This window comes from Protopterus annectens, chromosome 4.part0, assembly GCF_019279795.1.
Source record: "Protopterus annectens isolate FY-2018-M chromosome 4.part0, PAN1.0, whole genome shotgun sequence".
In the NCBI taxonomy this organism is placed as follows: Eukaryota; Metazoa; Chordata; order Ceratodontiformes; family Protopteridae; genus Protopterus; species Protopterus annectens.
In genome coordinates, this window is record NC_056733.1 from 1,738,942,581 (window position 1) to 1,738,956,589 (window position 14,009).

Below are 14,009 nucleotides of genomic sequence, written 5' to 3' on the forward strand. Positions count from 1 at the left end.
ACATATGCACTTTGCTAGCTGCCCTTGCAGGCCATTTTAAGCCTAGCCAGTTTCAATTTTTGTGCCCGAATTAACCTATCTCATTTGGTTAGAGATTGGCCTTACACATCACATGGTCAATAATTATATATCACCCCTAATCAGAATAACTGAGATCAAGGGTTGGGAGGGTGGCTTAATGGATAAGGTGTTTGCCTTACAAACCAAGGTGCAGGGTTTGAGCCTCACAAGGGATAACTGGCTAGACTTAAAATGGCTCGCAGTGGCAGTTAGCCTAGTACTAAACTATGAACCTATAACATAGACAATTTGAGGGGACTCATGCATGATGTAAAGCATTTAGGAGCTGCCTCTGTCCATTAGTAGTACAGGTGCAGTCCTAGGGTAACTTTGTGTTTCTCATCCTTAGATCTAAGTTGTGTTTGAACATGGGTAAGGATGAATTTTGTTTTATGTGGATATCCATTTCACAGAAGCAGTACCCTCTGCCAGATATACCTGTTCTTCCAAACCATTCTATTGATGTTGCAGGAGAGGTTTAGAGCCATAGATCAAGTATTTCTGATGCCATTTGACTTGCTAATGTGCAGTAAATTCATCAGTAATGGGTCAGAGGATGCCTTGTATGCCAGACACAGGTCTGTAGGATACTGAATATAGTGACAGGACTTTGAGTCAGTCCATGTAGGACATGTTGTTTAGGCCTTCTATCCTATTAGTAATGTATCTCTCTGTGTAATGACTTTGGGAAAGTGAATTGAGCAGCAAGGTTTGATAACTTTTCCACTGGGCCTCTCAACTGTCCCTATTTTGGAGGAACATTCCCATTTTCAGGCCTGGTTTAATCGTGCACAAGATGTTCATACTTTTGAAGATATGTGCCTATTTTCAGGCTTGATTTGTACCTTCAAACAGTTTTCTGAATCCACCTCATTACTTGTGATTTTTGAAGCTGTCTAGTACACAGAAAGCCACTCTGCATAATCGATGTACTTGTGGCAACAATAATTTAAAGAAAGAGGGCACACATCTTACATCTCCCTTTTCCTGAAACAAAAGTAAATTACCTTGTGCAGTAGAATCTTGAAATGCAGCTCATTAAAGTGTATAGACTTTAGACTGTCTCTTTAATAACGTGCTTATATTTTTCCATCATTTTAGTTACTTTCTGTTTTTTAAACATGTGCTTCTGAGTAGTAACTCACAATCCTACTGGAAGCCAGAAGAGTTATGTGCAATCCAGTATCCAGATTTATGTAAATTAGATGTCCACATTTTTTAGATGAATGTACCTATCTTTCAAGGGCCTTTGTTCCCATTTTCAATGTCTGCAGGTTGAGAGGTATGTGTCTCATGCCCAGAAATGGTGAATTGGTAGAGAACATATGAAAGGCCAGACAATTAACAACCATGACCTTAATCAAAGGGTACCAGCTAATGCCAGTTACCATCCCTGCTAAAGAAAAATAGCCTTTTGTTAACCCCTGATGGTCTATTTCAGAACACAGTGTTACCATTTGGTCAGTGTCGAACACCAGCGACCTCTCAGCGCTAATAGATAAAATACTAAAGGCTCAATTCCATATACACACACACACACACACACACACACACACATAAATATATATATATATATATATATATATATATATATATATATATATATATGTATAGTATTAAAGAGTGAATACACTCTATTTCAACAATCAAAACATCTATAACAGTGTGCAACTATTTTTTATCTTTTGTTTTCGATTGCCTATTAAAGTTTTGGAGTTCATGTTCATGCTTAGTCCTGCCTTGAAGTGCTACCTTTGGTTTTTATTGTGTTGACATTGTGCTTTGGTGGTGCTTTTTTCTCCTTTTTGAGTGAGATCTTGAAACCTGTCGACCAACTGCTTAGTTAAAGCATAAATGGTCAGCTAAATAGTTGTCGGCCAAACACACACTTGATCTTGTGCAGGTAACTCAAATATATATATTTTTTGACATGGGTATGACATTCAAGCTTTTTGAGGTCCAGTAGGTCAAACCTATGAACCCAGTATTTCCTTACTTGACTTTTGTTTACTTGTTTACTCCCACATATTTGGGTGAATGACTCCAATTTCTTCTGATGTCCATTGATTATATTCTTCAAAATTATTGTATATGCAAAAAATACACACTAGGCACATGACTTCATAAAGTGACTTGCTGTCTGTATATGTATATTTTCAGTTTATAGCATCCTACAGACCATCCTCTCAAAGTCAGGAATCCCACTCGGCTTTCCTGAAAACATTGGAGAACATGAAGATCTCGCCGAACACCATTATATTGGGCGACTTCAACTACCCAAACATTGACTGGGAGCACTACTCAAGCCCCAGCACCTTAGCCCAAAGGTTCCTGGAAATTATAAACTCAAATGCTATGGAACAACTAGTCAACACTCCCACAAGAGGGGACAACATACTAGACCTGATCATTACCAACATGGGGACTCTATGCTCCACAACAGAAGTATATCCCTCATTGGTAAGATCAGACCATAAATTAATTTCACTGGATGTCCACATCCTGACCCCACCCCCTTCCCAGAAAAGCACAGTGAAAAACTTCTCAAAAGCGAACTTCTCACTTCTCAAAACTGAAGTGGAATCCTTCAAGGCCCCAGGGCCAGTGGAAACTACGGCCCAAACTGCAGAATCCTATATAAACGCATTCTACGGACATCTCCAGGAATGCATGGATCATGCTATCCCAAACAAAACCAAGACCCAATCATCCAAAGGCAGGCGTCCAGTCTGGTGGACCCCTGCCATAAATAAACTGTACAACAGAAGGAGGAAGCTACTACATGATAGAGCAAAATCCCTAATAGGGAAGGCATCTCTGATCAGTACTAGCAAAAATTACGATCCCTCATAAAATCCTCCAAGGCCAGCTTCGAGAGAAAAATTGCACAGGACACTAAAGACAATCATAAGGCTTTTTCAGTTATGTTAGAAACCTGGGATGCAACTCCCAGACTTGTTCTGAGTTGATTCTAAACGACAAAAAATACACTGAACCCACAGACATCGCCAATATCCTGGCAGACAGGTTCAGTGCAAACTCCCCCAAAAAGAGCAAGTATCTATCCCAGCAGAGAGCTGCCTCCCAAACAACTCTGATGCTCAGGTGAAGGCTGCCCTCTCCAAAGCAAAAAACACTGCTTCCATGGGACCAGATGGCGTCCCAGGTTGTGTCCTACATGAACTCCAAGAGGAACTAATCCCTCAAATAAAACAGCTATACAGTCTCAGCCTCACTACAGGATATGTGCCCACAGAATGGTGCACAGCAACAGTGGTCCCACTCCACAAAGGTGGAGCCTCTACGGACCCTGGAAACTATCGCCCCATAAGCCTGACTAGCTTAGTCTGCAAGGCTATGGAGAGGATCATCATGGAGCTCATAAACAAAGACATTGGGGACCTACAGACAGTAGATCCTATCCAGTTCGGCTTTGTCAAGGGCAGATCCTGCCTTTTGAACCTAGTTGACTTCTTTGAAACAGTCACCAAAGCCATAGATGAAGGGAAGGTAGTCCACACAGCCTATCTGGACCTTGCAAAGGCATTTGACACAATACCCCACTCGGGCATCATAGATAAGCTATCCAGCTTAAATATAAACCCCTATGTCACAAGATGGGTCGCAAACTGGCTCAAAGACAGAACCCACAGAGTGAGAGTTGCTGGAGCCATGTCAGACTTGAAACCGGTCACAAGTGGCGTCTCACAGGGTTCTGTCCTGGGACCACTCTTGTTCGGTATATACTTTTCCGAGGTACAGGCAAACGTGGGAGGACTGTGGCTCACCAAGTTCGCAGATGACTGAAAACTGGGTGTCATAATCGACTCTCCCGCTAACACAAACATCCTTCAAAAAGGTCTCACAGAGACAGATAACTGGTGCCAGCGCCATGGTTTAAAGCTAAATGCCAAAAAATGTATAGTCATACCCTTTGGCAAAAACAATGTGCCCACAAATTACCACATAGGCAGAAACCCATTAAGTACAGAGAAAGTTATTAGGGACCTGGAGACCCAAGTTGATAGCAATCTCTCCTTTGAAAACCACATTGCCAAAGTGGTTAGAAAGACCTTCTACATAGCCCACATCATCACGAAGGGTTTCACATCTAGATCAAGAGAGGTAATCGTGCCCCTTTATTCATCCCTCATCAGGCCCATCATAGAATACAATGCCCCTTTGGGATGTACCTTACCCGACACCTGCAGCAATTAGAAAGACCCCAAAAGTATCTCACCAAGAGGATCAAGGGTCTCAAACAGATGCCATATGCTGCTCGGTTAAAAACTCCAGCTCTACTCAGTTGCATACCGCCTACTTGAGGCTATCTATGCCTGACATACAAAGCTATGTCAAATCCAGAATTAATGGACATGCTCCACCTCAGTAAATCTAAATCCCTTAGAGCCACACGCTTGAGGGACTTGAACCTCAGCACAGAAATAAATAGAACTTGCTGGAGGGACAGGTTCATAACCGAGAGGCTCCCTTCGCTCTGGAATAGAATTCCAGTTCATGTGAGGCAGAGCACCTCACTGAATCTCTTCAAGAAGAATCTCGATAGGTGGATGGGGGATCATAGGTTTGTCCCAGGGATTACTCCCGTGTCACTATTAGACAGAGGCACAGTAAACTAAACCTTAAAAAGGCCACAGTATACTCAAATCAAGGGGTGGCGTAAGCCATACAAAATCGGGCTAGGCTTATAATTGCCTCAGGGCAGATAGCCTAGTATGAACATATGAACCTATGAACCTATGTGACAGCAGGTGTTTTAAAATCTTGACCCCAGTGTTAGTCTGTTTATAAGCAGTCCTTACTCCAAAGGAAGTCTCTTATACTGACAGCAGATGTTTTGGAACCAGGGCAGACAGACACTGAGAGCAACTTTTTTTGGAATCTGGTCCTTAATTTCCTTGAAGCAAGATCCTGGTCAAGTATTTATTGCTTAAGCAAAATATTTATTCTTGATACTTAAATTTTTTTTTGTATATTTTATCAGTAATGTAAGACTATTTAGTCTAATGGAAGCTAATTGCTTCTGATCTACCCTGATCATTATTTATACGATAATTGGTTCCTTCACCATTGTTTGCTTACTTCTAACTCACTTTTTTCACAACTTCTGAGCCATCTTATGCTTTTTTTAATTCCATGTTGTGTGTCTCCACATATACATTTTTAGTCTAGAAATTATATTGTAAAGGTCATAGCTCATATATGTTTTTAGTTTAGAACTTATATTTTAAAGGTGGTAGCTCTGATTACTTTTAGTAGGTGTGTGTACTTTCATTAAATGTTCTTTTTCTCCCCAGGTATCATCCTGAAAGCTGTTTCAGTACCCCATATTCACATGGGTCTACTGTACACTCCAATTTTCCCTGAGACTATCACTAATACTATAGCCAAGATCAGCATGGAATCTAAGGGCATCCTGGGGCTTGTGCTGCCCATCTACAGGAAGGGGGGGTTACTACATATGGTCTACTCCATTCTTCACTGAAGTATGTGCTTGACAATTACCAAAGAAATGTGAAATTGGCCATTCCACACTTTGCATGGAGATACTGTCTTACCCCTTAGCCGAAGCACATCCTCTGCCAGGAAGCTCCATTTTCTCTCTGTACCTTATACACATATCACTCGCCCCCCAGGATGGAAATGCCCATCCTTCATGCCACCCTGTTAGTCATCTGAGCCACTAACTGAACCCATTTCACCTGGGTTGTAGTCAGGCTTTATCCCTCTATACCCCCAGAGTGTAGGTATGTGTACTACTGATAGTTTTCAGTTTTGAGGAATTCTGAAATCTAGGTATGTCACATCAGTTATTTTATTTAGAAACCATTGTGTGTTTTCTAAACACAGCCATTGTTACCATTTATTGTCTGTTTAATTTGGCATGTAAACATTTTCCAAATTGTGTTCCCTTGCTCTTTGACCAAAACCATTCTGTCATATCCTTCTTTGTAAATAAATAAAAAAAGAAGCAAAGTCACATTATTACTGTCTATTTCAGCACAATCATGTTTTTTTTTTAATTATTTCACCTCAGAGTCACTATGCTGTCTGCTCATTGATGATATTTTCGATTGAGACGAGCTTTCTACAGGTCACGTAGGCAGTGGGTGGGCAACAATTGCTTGACAGGGTTACATGCTGCACTTGTGTTGGTGGTAGCCGGTGAGCTTAACCCTTGAGTTCCAATCTGAAATATTGCTGGATTTTCAATACTGTAATATGATTCAAATGAGTTACTAGATTTTTTTCTTATATTTTATTTAACAGTAGTATCATTTTTTATTTTATTTATTTTACTTCATCAGGTTCTTCCTCTCTCAGTACTCTGGCCTGTTCAGAGTGTGACTGTCCCCCATTCTGCATCTTGCCCACTCTATTATTGCTAGGTGCCCTGAATGTCTCCTATAGAACACTTTACACACTTTAAAGTAATATGTGTGTTCAACTACACACATCCCTGTAATAAGATTTCCCACATATTCAGCAGATAGACAGGATGTTTAGTGATTTGTGAGTATATCAGTCACCCACCTCCTGATGATGTACACACTATTATGGCCTTGGGGGAGAGCTTACAGTTTGGTTCCTCACACTCAGCCCTTTTGTCAGGATGAGGAATAGTAGCATGTAGGATGTCCAGTCTCTCAATTCATGGCTGATTTTCTACTGATCCAGATCCAGCCTGAAAGTCAGACAATCAGTGTTGCTGAAGTCCAGTCAGTCTGTCAGTGCTTTAATGAATAAATTACAGCAGAATGTAGACAAACTGCAAATTAACTAATCAGATATTAACAAAAATTAACGGTGATTATATGAATTTAAAATACTTGCTGGTAGTGGTTTGTAGTGGCCCTTTAAATGGGTGGCTCAACATCACTGCAGTGTACGTGCCAGTGGGGGCGGTACACTGTAGCATGATCTACCAATGCACAAGGTAAATACCAATCTAAAATACTGCCTGCGCATCTTCCCCTTAGTCATCTAATGATCATTTATAGTAATGTTAGCTTGAACTTGATCTAGTAATTATTTCTTTGACCAGTGTGAGCACCATTGTTGATACCTTGAATATGTGTAAAGCAACGTGCTGGACTACTGTTTGTTTCTGCATAAGTTCTTATGCTTGGATTATCTATACTTCACTAAGCACTAAATCCCTATGCACTCACAATCCTTCCAAAGTAGCAGTTCACTGAAGCAAGAGTCCTTCACAAACAAAAGTCCGTCTTGCACTTAGGTGAAAAAGCTTTTCAATTTTAGGTATAGCTACCTTGAGACACTTTTGTTATGTTATGCCATATCACAGTTTACAATTTGAAAATGTATACTCACATAATGAAATAAACCAAAGCAAGTGTTTCTAATAGGGACATGTATGATAAAGTTGACTGCAATAGAATTTATCACCAGTACTCTTATCACAACATTTAACACAAATAGTATTTAACTACACACACACACACACACACACACACACACACACACACACACACACACACACACACACACACACACACACACACAGACACTGCATATATGTATATATACAGATAGATAGATATACACACACACATGTACATACATGCACACACACACACACACACACACACACACACACACATCTAGATCTAGTTACATGTGCATGTCTGTGTGGAGGGCTTTTTTTCTGTGAATAGCTTCACTGTACCCTCACATCCTACCAGATTGAAAAGTGGGGGTGCTGCCTGCATATCTGAAGTTGCATTCTGACTCCTAAACATCACATCTTACCAAAAATAATTTTTTGTGGTAGCAATTTCAGTTTCCCTACTTTTGTTTTTTTCAAAAGTTATACTCCTTTACCTGTTTTACTACATATGCCAGTAATTTTCACTTATTAATATATAATATAATTAATATTAATATATAATATATTAGGGTCCTGTCAGAAAGTCAACAGATGACGTCAACTTTCTAAATGGAAAATCAAATGCTCACATTTTTGAGCATTTTGAACAGAGAAGTCCACAACACTGAGAAATTATGACAGCAAGCTGGTACTGCAGTAAAGTGAGAGGACAGGGACATGGGGCCGCTTCTCTCCGGGGTAGAGGAATATGCCCTTCAACGGGAATAATGCAGCTCCAGAGTTAGTATATATAGCTTACAGTGAGTGCATGGTGCTGGTTTTGTTTCATTTTGTGTAGCAGGGATTTTGTTTTACATAATTTCTTGATGTTTTGGCTTTCACTGTTTTGAATGCTTAATAACATGAGCATTCAGCGTTCTCTTCTTGAAGTTTAAGAAGTTGATATTGTGATCTGTTGACATTCTGACATAGATCCAATATTAACACATTTGTGTAAAGTTATATTGTATATGGCATGGTTTGTTATAACATTCCTGTGCACATGCTTTTATGTTCTAGAACCAAAACTATTAAGAATCTTGATTTATACATTTTTTTATTCTTGCTAAATGATTGAACTGTCTTGAAGAAGCCAGTTTATTTATTAAATGATATAACAGATGCACAGCATGTTTAATAACCAAATATAATCTACAGTTACCAGAGCAGTTAACTGCAGCTATTCTTATTTCATGCCTACATTTTTTAACTATTATATAACTATTTATTATTTTTCATAGACTGAAAACTTGTGCTTTTATTATTGAGACATGCAGTTGGAGAATTAAGCACTCAGTGTTTCATATAACTGTTTATTTATGTTTGCAGGTAATTGGGGTGTGTGGGTACCAAATTCTGCTTATGGCATAAAGGGTCAGAACAGCCTCATCAACTGCACCTTCTGGTATCCAAAGGAACAGACGCTGAAATTAAGAAAATGGTTGCTCTCAACGAAGAATGAGGTGATTGTAGTTGCTCCTTCAGAAGGAAATTCCTTAGATAGATATATAATTATTGGAGAAGGTGAAAAAAGACAGTGTACATTACTGATCAGCAATACAACTCTGGAAGATGAAGAAATTTATAAATTCAGATTTGAAACAGACAAAGATAAATGGAGTGCTAAGGATAAGACTAAGCTTTATATCTCAGGTAAGTGTGATCCTTGTGTAAGTAATAAAAATACAAAACAGTGAGCATAACTTGGAAATAATAGATTGTCCAGAGCTCTGATGAGAATCAATAGTACAGCTGCCTATGCAGATGAAAATGGAAAAACTGGTTTGTGTAAATATGTATTTTATGTGCGAAAATCTTGTTTTAGAGAAAAAATAATCCCGGTGACCTTCACCTGTAATTCAGGAAAATACAAAATATTCAAGACTGTTAATGTAATTAAAGTTTTTATGTGTGTATGTATGTGTGTGTGTGTGTGTGGGGGGGTGGGGGTGGGGGGGGAGGATTGAGCAGGCAGTGAATGCATGCTCTTATTTTCATTCATAATGTCTGGAATATCTCTTAGGATCATAGGAAGTTAATAAGCTATTGGCCTTGAGGCCCTTACAAGCCTAGCCAAGCATTTTGCCCATGTTCCAATAAGTTAGCACCCGATGTCCCTGCTCAGCGGGGACACAGATTGAATCCCAGGAATGTATTTTCTGTTCCACATCCTGTTATCTAGGTTGCACTTAAATAGGGATAATGAGGTACTCTGCTTGACATGGAGAGGAGGTCTATTCTACAGAAGGGGGAGTCAGAGTCTCTGGGACACAAATCTGTCCCACCAACAAGTCCTATTGATGTCACAAACCAGGTTGTGGTCACGGATGTGGGTTACTCTAGTAGAGCTTGACTTGTGGATAAGCAGCAGTTCCATCAAGGCAGAGTCTGAAATTGCTTTATATGCCAGACAGAGGTCACCTCGGTGGAATCTGTATAAGACTGAGTAGAGGGACAGGGCTTTTAACCTATCTGAGTAGGGTAGATGTTTGAGGCCCTGGATTCTCCTGATGAGGAACTTATGCGTTCTCTTCAGCTACTACATGTGCTTTGTGAAGTACATGCTGAAAGGTGTGTTGTACTCAATAATGTGTCTTATAAGGGAAGAATACAGAGATGTTATGACCTCCTTGTCCCTGGATGAGATACCCTTCCTAATGATGTGGGCCATGTAGAAAGCCTTCCGCACAACAGAGGCAATATGGTGGTCAAAAGTCAATTTGCTATCAACCTGAGTGATTGCACGCATAGGACTTTGTTGTCAATGTGACAATTTGTGGGGACATTACTCTCTCCAAAAGGGATGATGGTGCATTTTTTGGAATTCAGTTTGAGGCCATGTTTCTGGCACCAGTCATTTGTTTGGGTGAGACTCTTGGAGGATGTCCACATCACTAGGGGAACTGATGACAGCACCCCAACTTGCAGTCATCTCAAAACTTCATCAGTCATACCCCACTAGTTTTGGCCTGCACCTCAGAAAAGTATATCCTAAACAAAAGAGGCCCCAAGACCAGTCCCTGGGGTATGCTGCTCATTACTGGTCTACTGCTTGAGGTGGCTTCCACTATTTTGACTAGGTGATTTCTATCAGTGAACCAGTTTGCGACCCATCTGGTAACATATGGACTGATGTCTAGTTGAGAGAGTTTATCTATCATATAAAAAAAAAAAAGCTGAAAACAAAATGGCTTAATAACAAAATAATACTCTTTATTGAAACAGACACAAGCGCAACTGGTAAGCACTTTCATTCTAACATGAACTTAATCAGACCAAGTTTCCTTAATTAAAAATCACGAGTCATTTACTTCATTGATTTAACCCCTTCCTTCTTAACACAACCTTAACATTTTCCCTGTCATTAATTCCTAGATGCACACAGGCATTAAAACTGATTTGCCAACAATATTCTTTCCAATCCAAATCTTCCTCTGTATCTACCATGAGTCACAATTTTTGACCTGATCAATTATAGAAAATTTATAAAATACTTTTTGATTAGGATGACAAAAAAAAAAAAACACATGTTTCGGATTCCAGGATGGTGGATATCCAGTGAATACCTTTTCCATGTGGCTCCTGACAATGGCTTTAAAACTTACTATGTGCCACTACTGGGAAACTAAAATATAAGTAGCAGTATTTAAGAGCTATAAATTCTATCTAAATATTGTCAAAACAAAAAAAAAGAGAACTCTTCATTTATTTGACTTAAATCTGCTAGAGGAATCATTAAATAAGTCAGGAATTTATCCAGCACATGCATCTACACCTGCTACTTTACTGGAAGAGAAGAGAATAATCCTCAATCACTCAAAATGTCCAAAGAACCAGAAGAGATAAATACACAAACCACAAAAACTAAACTATCAGCTATTGCTTCACCGGAAAAAGAAACCACAGCTAAAAGGCAAAAAATAACTAAACAACAGCAACAAAAAGTTAAATCTAATACAAAATCAAAGTCAGATCCAGGTTTAAGCATGGATGAATTAAAATTGGCTCTTTTTCCACTTTAATTATTCAGAACTTTTCAGAACAGTTATCTAGCTTTGGGAGCACGTTAAAACAAATAGCTACACGCCTTGATCAGACCAAAGCCAATGTTTCATTGTAAGCTTATTTAAAGGTGACTCCTTCCTTTTTCTCCAGTTAAAATGACCGCACCTTCTTCTGCAAGAGGAAATGACTTATGGGACAATGCAGTCATTTAAACCAGTTTGAGGGGAATTATAGAAGACTAAGAAGTGTGCAACCATTGTTTTCTTTGGAATAATCCTTAATTATTGAACACAAAATGATATTTTTCAACAAACAGCTATTTTTAAGGTCAGCAAGTGTCTAAAATTCCATTTCAGGGTGTGTAATAACAAACTTGGTAACTACTAACAGGTGATCTCTTATAACTTTATTTCATGCTGTTTATAGCTTATAGTAATGACATATTCCAATTTATTATAGTTAAAAAGATTAGGTTAAGGCTGATTTGGTTGTTACTTGATCTCCATTTGATGGTTTATAGCATTATAGAATATTCAGCCCTAGTCTTTCAAATTTAGACTTGTTTGTCTAAACTTACTGCCATTCCTTTTACATCAGCAGTCCTCTGTTCAGGTGTTTCAAAGTTTAGATTTAGATTTGGCTAGTCTTATTTTATTAAGAATTTAAATGCCATGTTTGAAGTGCTTTAATGTTAAATGTTGACTATTTCTAAGAACTTAAAATGCTGTTTAACCATACACTTGATATGCTATCCTGTTATGTTTTTTTTTTGTATTCCCTATACTTGTTATAACCATTGGAGCTTTTCCCCCCGGGCCTCCACTGAAAATGGACATATATCCAGCTGGACTAGCCCGGTCAACAAATGTAAAATAAAATAAAATAAATAAAATAAATGTTATTTCATCTAGTATTGCTGCAAGTTTTTATCATTACCTACAAACTCATGGACTGTTTTGTATTGTAATCTTACTAATTCATCTAGTGTATTAGGTGAGGTAGCCTTACTTAAAAAAATAATTTTCTATCTGCAAATTAGTTTGTGGAAAACATTAATTCATTCTAAGTGACTTTTTTCAAGTTATTCTTATTGTATAATCATAATATTAATAAGTCTTGATCTGAACAATTAGTTTAGACATTATCTTATAATATATGTAACTGTGGCAGTTGGTTCGCTTGATCTTCCCTGACACACACATGTTCTTGACTCAATATTTTAAATTTACTTATTATTTGCTTAAATATTTTTTCAAGTTAAATTATTGGTAATCTAATAAGCTTTACTTGCCGTACTAAATTTAAAACTCCTTTCAATCAAAATTCACTCTTGTTGGTGATACTTAATATTTAGGACCTGGATGATTAGTGGTGTTTGACCGAAAAATGGCTAGTTTTAGAACTCATAGCTCTTTGTATATTAGTTTATTAGTTGTTACAGTTATACTATTGACTAGTAGATTAAAGTTTATTATTTGTTTAGTGCTCAAAATAGACATATATTTTTATATTCTGTATCTTAATCCTTTTATCTCAATCTCCTTTAGATAAGGTGGTTAGGTGGTTAGCCACAGGGTTTGTTCTGAAAGGGTTAAGTGCTACAAGTCTAAAATCAATACATTTATACTCTTTGCCTATAAGGATATTAAAAAGAAACTTATTATTATGACCTTTAAATAATATGGATTAAAAAAGAGTGAATGTGGATAACTGATTCTTGGAATGTGAGGGGATTACAATACAAAGAAAAGAAAACATTACTTATGCATTTAACATTTAAATCTGAAGCCAATATACTTTTTTTCCAAGAAACACACATGTTAAAAGAGGAATGGGACAAAGACAAAGAAAAAAAATGATAAAAACTATTATTGCACCTGGTTGTAACACTAATTCTAAAGGTGTGGCAATTATAGTAAAAAAATAATTTCAAGATTCATTCATAAGTCAAGAATCAGATAAAGATGGTAGATAGTGCTATTTTATATTCCATAATTCCCTTCTTCAAAAAATGATTAATTTTCTAAATTTATACAGCCCATGTATAGCTCAACAAGATTTTATCCTTGAAATTGACAACTTAATGAATAGATTCACGGACTATTACTATTTATTGGGTGGTGATTGAAATGTGGTTATAGATCCCATATTAGATCGAACTAGTAGATCCACTTTGTATAATTCTCAAGCGTCATTAGCCTGAGCCGATCTAATATCATACTTCTATCTCTTGGACCCTCGTTCATTTGGAGACAATCTCCTGTTAAACAACATTTTCACATATTATTCAAAATATTATTGACTTCTTTTTAATTTCAGAAATCTTCTTGAATGGAGAAATTAGATATTCTGCAGAACCCAGATTTCTTTCAGATCACTCCAAAATTACAATTAAACTGAAACTGTCAGACAGAATAAATTCAAGAGCACCTCGCTCAAGTTGGTCTTTTTTTTAAAATTAAAAATTTTAAATTAAACCTAAATTTTTAAGAAAAAGAAAAGGGGGTGCAAAAAAAGGAGAAAAAAAAATTTT

General features: G+C 37.7%; 1 protein-coding gene across 1 annotated transcript in view; it reads left to right on the forward strand.

The window, feature by feature from the left end:
• The window catches only part of LOC122800483 (sialoadhesin-like), a 119,733-nt gene that overhangs the window by 79,331 nt on the left and 26,393 nt on the right, over positions 1-14,009 (forward strand). Inside the window, exon 2 of the mRNA XM_044069923.1 lies at positions 8,801-9,124. Coding sequence (XP_043925858.1) covers positions 8,801-9,124 — 324 coding nt within the window. The remainder of the gene's footprint in view (positions 1-8,800; positions 9,125-14,009) is intronic.